The following is a 9,220-nucleotide window of genomic DNA, read 5'->3' on the forward strand; positions in this document are numbered from 1 at the left end:
GAGGAAGTTCCAAGTTCGCGGCAGCCTCCAAACATAGCTGCTGCAGACTACAACTCCCAGCAAGCTATACACTGCCCTCCCTCTCCCCAATTCTAATCATTTCCACACCTGAATCATGTTTCCAAACATATTTAAGCACTCTCCTTCTGCATACTGTCTGCGAAGTATCGCTCAGCATTCTCACACCTGACCATACCAAGCCTTTGACTTAATTCTGTACGACTCTCAGATAATGACTTTGTTTCCTCCTTTCCCGACTATGATCTTTGCTTTTCCTCTGACACTCTGACTGGACCTCGCTCGACCATCGCTTCACCTGACCACACTTCTGGATTAGATTTGGATTTGTTTACCAGTTTGCAATGGACACTTCTCTGCGATCACATCCGTAAGTTGCCTGTTTTTCTGACACCTTGTTAGGGTACATGGCATCATGGACTCTATGAAACATCAGGACATTTTAAATCAGAATCAGAAATCAGAAAACTAAAACTGGGTTGTCATTGGATCTTCCAGCAGGACAATAATCCGAAGCATATGTCCAAATCAACAGAAAAATGGTTCGCTGAGCACAGAATCAAGCTTCTGCCATGGCCATCTCAGTCCCCTGACCTGAACCCCAGTGAAACCCTGTGGGGTGAGCTGAAGAGGAGACAGCACAAGAGAGGGCCGTGGACTTGGGTGCCCAGAAACGTGGAAGGCACTGTAATTAGTTAAATGGATTCCAACTGTAGGCATCCATTATCCATAACCGCTTATCCTGTGCAGGGCTGCGGGTGAGCTGGAGCCTATCCCAGCTGACTGTGGGCGAGAGGTGGGGTACACCCTGGACAAGTCGCCAGATCATCACAGGGCTGACACATAGAGACAAACAGCCATTCACACTCACGTTCACACCTACAGTTAATTTAGAGCCACCAGTTAGCCTAACCTGCATGTCTTTGGACTGTGGGGGAAACCGGAGCACCCAGAGGAAACCCACGCGGACACGGGGAGAACATGCAAACTCCACACAGAAAGGCCTCCGTCAGCCACTGGGCTTGAACCCGGACCTTCTTGCTGTGAGGTGACAGTGCTAACTACTACACCACTGTGCTGCCCCACCTGCAGGCAATTACAGTGTAATATGATCTCAAGATAAATACACCAGTTATTGGAAGAGCATCTCTCAAAGAGCATCATGAAGACCAAAGAGATATAAAAATAATTTCTGAAAAAATATCATAGTTTATTTATTCAAAAAACTCAACAGACCACCAATAAAACTGTTATTTAAACATTGGAAAGAATAAATGGAACGCAACCAAATTTCAGTGCCCATGTAAGGAGGGCATTGGTCAGAAAAGCAACCAAGAGGTCAAGGGAAAATCTGAAGGAGCTGAAGAGATAAACAACAAAGATGGGAGAAGCTGTTCACAGGACAACCATCACCCAGACACTATGAAATCCCATTTGGGGTTTGCCAAAGACATGTTGGAGACTCAGCAAGCATATGGAAAAAAAAGTTCTCTGGTCTGATTGAAATTGCTTCTCATCACTGCTCATCATCCCAACAGTGAAGCATGATGGTGGTAGCATCATGTTGGCCTTTTGGCTGCTTCTCTGACTAATCCCCTCATTTTTTGTTTGCAGACATTTGGTGTACAGCCTCACCTAGACAGAGTTGCAGACATGCAATGTTATTTCCATTTTGTAATATTTTTTACACTATTCTGTGTAAACTCTAGAGATAGTTGTGCATGAAAATCCCAGGAGATCAACAGTTTCTGAAATACTCAAACCAGCCTGTCTGATACTAATACCCATGCTACAGCCACTGAAGTGTATATTTGTATTTACAGTATATACATTTGCCATTATGTTGGACATTAAAAAATAAAAAATATATATATCAGTAAAGTTCTCATCTCATTATCTCTAGCCGCTTTATCCTGTTCTACAGGGTCGCAGGCAAGCTGGAGCCTATCCCAGCTGACTACGGGCGAAAGGCGGGGTACACCCTGGACAAGTCGCCAGGTCATCACAGGGCTGGCACATAGACACGGACAACCATTCACACTCACATTCACACCTACGGTCAATTTAGAGCCACCAGTTAACCTAACCTGCATGTCTTTGGACTGTGGGGGAAACCGGAGCACCCGGAGGAAACCCACGCGGACACGGGGAGAACATGCAAACTCCACACAGAAAGGCCCTCGATCAGTAAAGTTAATTATGAAATCATGTTGGCATGGATGGGAAGTTGCAAGTCTACTTACTATGTTTACCCTGTTTTGCAGTAGATATCACATTTGAAGACGTTTTTTTTTAAATCCCTCAGCATATTGTGTATATATTAATGTATCACATGACCATGTATGAAATCGTGCATCAAATCAATAATTGTTTGTGTTGTCAGTGGAAATAATCACAACAGCAGTTATCAGAGCAGCTTTCTTGTAACAGCCTGCCCGTGCAGCCTGAAACCACTATTTAAACACCACGCAGTGATGCTTTACTTGGTACAGAAAGTTCATTTCCTGGTTGTTGTTGTTCCCCTTTCAGTAGTTGAGCAACTCAGGTCACATGGTCTGAGGTAAATCAAACAAAAAAAAAACGTGATAAATGGTAATCTAATCTGCTTTACTTTCTGTTCTCTTTAAAGCACAAATGTACAGCAGATGGGGTGTTTGTGTTTTACGGGAAATGAACCGTGTTTGGCCACAGAGTACTTGGCTGCAAAATAGGAATCAGTTATTCCGTTTAACAACTAATCAAAACATTACGAAATATCCCAGATCATGCATGTCCCTGCTTCTTACTTGATTAAATTGCTTTTCTTTGTTTTAAATCTTAAAGAATCTACACAGAACTAGAACATGCACCTGAAGCATTTATGAATCAGTATAATATATACTTTGGTGTAATAGACCACAAATACATCTTACTTTGGATTAGACATGTGGTGTAACTGAGATTAAATTACATTACAGGCAATTAGAAGATGCGCTTATCCAGAGCAACATACAAGTTCAACAATTTTTACCACATCTGCATGTCTGAAGTGGGAGGAAACTCACACAGACACGGGGAGAACATGCAAACTCCACACAGAAAGGACCCTGTCGGCTATGAGGCTCAAACCTGGAACCTTGTTGCTACGAGGCGACAGGGCAGCACAGTGGTGTAGTGGTTAGCACTACAAGTGGTCTCACAGCAAGAAGGTTCTGGGTTTGAGCCCAGTGGCCGATGGGGGCCCGTGTCTACGTGGGTTTCCTCCAGGTGCGCCGATTTCCCCTACAATCCAAAAGATATGCGATTAGGTTAACATGGGGCAGCCTTGGACTGAAGTGCCCTTGAGCACGACACCTAACTGCCAGTGCTGTAACATAGCTGCCCACTGCTCTGGGTATGCGTGTGAATTCACTGCTCACTTGCGTGTGCACACGTGTGTGTTCACCGCTTCAGGTAGGTTAAACATTAGGTTAGTTATTTTCAAAAAAAAGTCATACCAAAGAAAATCAGATTTGTTTCAATTTTATTAGAAAACAATTAAGAAAATATATTTTTGACATGGGAAAAAAAAAAATCCTATAAAATACATTCATTTTCCATGAGCGCCATAAAAATGGTACATTCAATGTGTTCTTACCTGATGTTAACAATTTGGAATTAAAAAAAAAAATTCAGCCATCTTTGGAATGTTAAGTACACTTTGGAGTGGTATAACAAGTTTAAAGCTTAATGCATCATCATGCATAATCCCTGTACTCAGTCACGTTGCTATTGCAACAACAGAAAAAGGCACTTTGAACAAATATGGCTTGTTATCCAGCTAATGACTTTAAGACCATTTGTGCCGGCTACTGCACCGTCATAAATCATAAAAGGCTGCTGGCAAAAATGCAGAAAGCACTTTGGTACAGTCACATTAAAGCCTTAAACGTTTATGGTCATGCCAGCTGCAAACTTCTTAACAAAGATCGCCATCATCACCACCAACACATGGGCAGTTTTCTCTTCAAGAAAACATCCTACCTTCAGGATTTTCACGTAATATGGATCAGACTCCTCAAAAACTTTAACTTTTCCATTTTGCCCATTATCACACGTACATATTAAGGCAAGTCTCAACATGCACAACGCGGTCATTTTTTTTTTCCTTACCCGCATACAACAAACACCAAAAAGAGCTTAGAATAACATTATGTTATTGATGTTAGATATACAAAGGAGAAACAATGCATTTGGAAGCACTTTGACTACCACAAATGGCTTGTCAGTGAAGGCATTATTGCTCCAGCTAGCAGATGGAGATTACATGATATGGAGTGGCACCAATGTTGACTTTAAATACAGAAGAGAAAAAAAAAAGTCACCTAAACATTTAGCCCATACAGTTAGGCATTAATTTAAAAAAAGGCTCCTTTCTCAGTCTAGCCATCTCCATAACACAAAATAAGCTTCAGAGGTTGTTACGTCATTTGCGGGCACTGACCAAAGTCTACTCGGAGACAAATTAAAGACATGTACACGAGCAGAAAAATCAACCCGCCTTGCACTTTTTTTTTCCCCCTTCTTGCAAAGACTCAGGAATCCATCTGACCATCAGTCCAGAGAGTTCCTCCTTCCCCATCCTTAACTGGTGGAAGCGCACATATCCTAAGGTGATGAACACAACTCCCCAGGGGCGTGTGCCAGTTTCAGAGATCCAGAGCCTCTAGTGGAAGCAGAACTTTGCTTTGTTTCGATCAGGACATCACCGTGTGATGATCAGCGTGATGTTCAACATGTCATGCAGCGTGGTCTCACGTTAACGGCCTGAGGATTTGGGTCCACCTAGAAACAAAAATAAAAATAAGCTTGTACGTTCTGTATAGAAGATGCATCATCATCTTTAAACTGGATCTCGTTATGCTTTTCTTCATTTGGAAATACTCGTACCTCAGCGTATACTGGAGGTGGTCTGAAGCGGAATTCCTGCACATACGCCATGAAGGGGCGCTCCAGCACTGCGCTGAGGTCCTCTTCGATACGGCTGGCTGCAGAATTCTGCACTGCCTCCTCTTCGGTGACGATCGAGCTGTAGTCAGGAGGAGCTGTGGAAAAACAGGCAGGAAAATCCAACTTGAGCAACATGCATTTTAAAAGAAAGAAAGAACTTGGATAGGGTTGGAAAATGCTCACCTTCACGCTGCTCAGGGAGGGCCATGCGGAGCCAGTACATGTTCAGACTGTACTGGCTGCTTACGCTGGAGGTGCGGCTGCCAAAAGGATGCAGAGGGATGGTTCCTATGACCAGTGGAAGCTCCAGGGACAGGTTTGAGGTGCCAGGCATGTCCACGCACACCTGATGAATGAGAAGTGTTGAAACATTAATGATCTGAAGGCTCTCAAACAACACCTCTTATGTCTACATGAGGCAGAATTGCAGATGAGAGAACCTCAAACCTCACCTTCAGTATGTACTCCACTTTAATTATACGGCAGTGAAGGATGGAGGGACCAACTGGAGGGATCTTGAAGGCACGGCCGTGCCAGGTCTCTCTGCGCCGTGCTCCCACTACATCTCCACGCAGAACGGCCACAATGGATTGCTTTTTCTTCATGGTGCCCCTCGCAAAGAAGGTCTGAGTCTGAATGATGTAAGCCTTGGGCAGCACAGATCGGGAAGTGGAGTTGTCAAATTCAGCAAAGACTGGAATCACTTCACCTGTAGAGGGATAACGATGCATCAACATTCGTGGACTTTTTCAGTTTACTTTGTACGTTTCAGAATTCTCCAAAAGTGCATAAGGTTACTGCTCTCACCTGGTGTGTAGCCTTTGCGGTCAATCTTTGCAGTGACAGACACTTGTCCAAAGTTGTAGTACCAGATATGAGCCATCTTCTCTTTGGTTCCAGCCTGAGGTGCCTACAAGTTGCATCAAAAACAAAACATTCAGAATAGTTTTTTTTTTTTTTTTAAGCAAACTCCAAATTACATCTCAAGTCCTCAAGAATGTTTTCAAGCTTACAAGTAGAGCCGGTGTGTTGATATCAATAAGCTCGATAACCGTAAACTCCTTCTTGGCCTTCTTCACCGGGGCCCATGGCCGGTGCAACTTCACCTTGACCCAGTAGCGAATGCTGCCATACTTTCCTTCAAAGGAAGTCACAAGTGTCCTGGAAGAGGAAAGACACAAGGTCAGGTTATTCCAGACATCCATATTTATGTCCTCAGCCAGGTTAATATATATGTTATTTAAGAGGTCAACAACAAAATAATAATAAAGCAAACTCACTCTTCGGGCAGCTGGAAGCTGAAAGGGTATTCATGTCTTCCAGCAGGAAGGACTGTCAGTTCCCCATTATCTGTGAGGAAAACAAGGAGCACGTTATTATTCAAAGCTTCAGCCTACGACTTATCCTAGGATCAGACGACAAATTCAGCTTGGTTTTATCATATTGCTGACAAAATCATGCCTTATAGTGTGCCTTAATTAAAAAAAAAAACACAACAAACAACCACTGATATGGCTGGCATTTGGGCCATGCAATGACAGACACCCTGATGAAAAGTTTCATGCTGCATGCCAGAATTGTTTGTATTTTCATGTCTCGCCAAGTCCTATAACAAGTTTTTGATAGCCACGGCGGACAATTTCTTCAGGAAGTTACGTCAATATGACAGCATAATTTAAAAAGAAAGAGAAAGAAAAAGAACTTGTAGTCTGATCCCAGCATTAAAAGATGTGAAAAAGAATCATCTCATCTCATTATCTCTAGCCGCTTTATCCTGCTCTACAGGGTCGCAGACAAGCTGGAGCCTATCCCTGGACAAGTCGCCAGGTCATCACAGGGCTGACACAGAGACAACCATTCACACTCACATTCACACCTACGGTCAATTTAGAGTCACCAGTTAACCTCACCTGCATGTCTTTGGACTGTGGGGGAAACCCACGCGGACACGGGGAGAACATGCAAACTCTGCACAGAAAGGCCCTCGCCGGCCACGGGGCTCGAACCCGGACCTTCTTGCTGTGAGGTGCCACAAAAAAATTTCCCAGCTTGAGAGCTCATCTCATATCATCTCTAGCCGCTTTACCCTGTTCTACAGGGTCGCAGGCAAGCTGGAGTCTATCCCAGCTGACTACGGGTGAAAGGCGGGGTACACCCTGGACAAGTCGCCAGGTCATCACAGGGCTGACACATAGACACAGACAACCATTCACACTCACATTCACACCTACGCTCAATTTAGAGTCACCAGTTAATCTAACCTGCATGTCTTTGGGCTGTGGGGGAAACCGGAGCACCCGGAGGAAACCCACGCGGACACGGGGAGAACATGCAAACTCTGCACAGAAAGGTCCTCGCCGGCCACGGGGCTCAAACCCGGACCTTCTTGCTGTGAGGTGCCACAAAAAACAAATTTCCCAGCTTGAGAGCTCATCTCATATCATCTCTAGCCGCTTTACCCTGTTCTACAGGGTCGCAGGCAAGCTGGAGCCTATCCCAGCTGACTACTGGCGAAAGGCAGGGTACACCCTGGACAAGTCGCCAGGTCATCACAGGGCTGACACAGACACAGACAACCATTCACACCTACGGTCAGTTTAGAGCCACCAGTTAACCTAACCTGCATGTCTTTGAACTGTGCCGGGGCTCGAACCCGGACCTTCTTGCTGTAAGGCGACAGCGCTAAGCACTACACCACCATGTAGGCACTTTAACAATACAGTATTGATGAGATGAATGAGCTCCTCACTCAGTATGTCTGAGAGTTTAGTACAGTAACCTGCTTCTCTTTAGTGAACCCAAGGTTGTCTATTAAGAGCACTCTGAAGCAGCAGGGAATGAGTTCAAACAGTATGAGCAACACAACACAACACAACACAACACAGATCAACAAAGGCATCAGAGTGAGCTTCCTGTGCAGGCTGGAGGGACACAGACCTGCCTGCAGCAGCACCTCTCTCCGGTTCAGGTATTCCACCTCGTCGCTGTAGTTCTGTGTGTAAGCCGTGCTGGATCCTGCACTGCGAGATTCGGTCCAGTGGACTTTGGCATAACCTTCAGCATGAAGCTTCACCGATTGCACTTTGGTTTCTGCACAGAGCTCCAGCACGACTCGCCCGGACACCACATCTCCACTGCTGAACACAGGCGGGCAGTCAGCGTTCGGGGACTCCAACTCCACGCAAAACTTCTTCACCTTGTCGAAAATCATCTTCACGGAAGCCTCAAAAGTGTATCCTCAAGCACAGGTCTGTTCAACAGCCGAGGCTTCTGTCTTCAACCAGCTGATGGATTTCTAACTCAAATCGATTCAAAACTAAACTAAAAGGCGTCTTATGGCCTTTAACTAGGAGCAAAAGGGGGCGGGATTGATCGTAATTATGCAGGGTTCTGTGCGGTGATTGGATTCATCATGAGCTTTAGTGAAAAACAAGCTGACTGAGCATGCCCGAACCCAACCATCCAAAACAAGAACACAGCGAGACAGAATGTTCAGTACAAAATGAAACCGACATCAAGATAATTTCAGAACTGGAGCGCCAGTAACATGGCACATATGTCAAACTTCCTGTCAGACGTTCCATTATAAAACATGAATAAGTGAGGCGAATAAATATATTCATCCTGGTTTCAGGACTTATTGTTTAGTATTGCAGAGGGACCAGTTGACAAAGAACAAAACAGAGAGGAAAAAGGAGGTCTTATCGCCATCCCTTCTCTTTGAGAAGCAAAACAATTCTGCCTTCCTTGTTTACTGGCTGTGACTATGAACAGCGCTTGGACTGGCAGTGTGTGTGTATTCTGTCTCCCTCTAGTGGCCACAAACCAGAATGCAGAATCATAACTCGCCTGAAATCATAAACTTTCTTTACACATGTATTCTGTCTCCCTCTAGTGGACATAAACCAGAATGCAGCATCATAACTCGCCTTAAATCATACATTTAAATTAAATCATAAACTTTCGTGAACTATAGTGGTTAGCGCTGTCGCCTCACAGCAAGAACGTCCTGGGTTCGAGCCCCGTGGCCGGCGAGGGTCTTTCTGTGTGGAGTTTGCATGTTGTCCGCGTGGGTTTGCTCCGGTTTCCCCCACAGTCCAAAGACATGCAGGTTAGGTTAACTGGTGACTCTAAATTGACCGTAGGTGTGAATGGTTGTCTGTGTCTATGTGTCACAGACCCCCTGCTGGACCCCCTGCAGTTTGCCTACCTGGCAAACAGGTCAGCGGATGAT

General features: G+C 44.8%; 1 protein-coding gene across 1 annotated transcript; it reads right to left on the minus strand.

Annotated features, from left to right (window-relative positions):
* Window positions 1-3,503: 3,503 nt before the first annotated feature.
* On the minus strand, window positions 3,504-8,375 carry arrdc2 (arrestin domain containing 2). Its single transcript, XM_060941678.1, has 8 exons — window positions 7,924-8,375; window positions 6,267-6,336; window positions 6,000-6,147; window positions 5,794-5,896; window positions 5,439-5,695; window positions 5,170-5,332; window positions 4,927-5,081; window positions 3,504-4,821 (listed from the first exon to the last, which is right to left on the minus strand). Exons 1-8 carry the CDS (start codon window positions 8,195-8,197, stop codon window positions 4,768-4,770), a joined length of 1,224 nt encoding a protein of 407 aa, XP_060797661.1. The 5' UTR covers window positions 8,198-8,375; the 3' UTR covers window positions 3,504-4,767.
* Window positions 8,376-9,220: the final 845 nt, after the last annotated feature.

This window comes from Neoarius graeffei, chromosome 15 (assembly GCF_027579695.1).
Source record: "Neoarius graeffei isolate fNeoGra1 chromosome 15, fNeoGra1.pri, whole genome shotgun sequence".
Taxonomy (NCBI): Eukaryota; Metazoa; Chordata; class Actinopteri; order Siluriformes; family Ariidae; genus Neoarius; species Neoarius graeffei.

What these genes read in the sequence shown, in the direction of transcription:
- arrdc2 (XM_060941678.1), bottom strand. Translation starts at nt 8,197, where the DNA reads ATGATTTTCGACAAGGTGAAGAAGTTTTGCGTGGAGTTGGAGTCCCCG. An exon ending in TCAACACACCGGCTCTACTT is followed by an intron (nt 5,897 to 5,999) that starts GTAAGCTTGAAA and finishes TGCAACTTGTAG; the next exon opens with GCACCTCAGGCTGGAACCAA. An exon ending in CACCTCCAGTATACGCTGAG is followed by an intron (nt 4,822 to 4,926) that starts GTACGAGTATTT and finishes TTTTGTTTCTAG; the next exon opens with GTGGACCCAAATCCTCAGGC.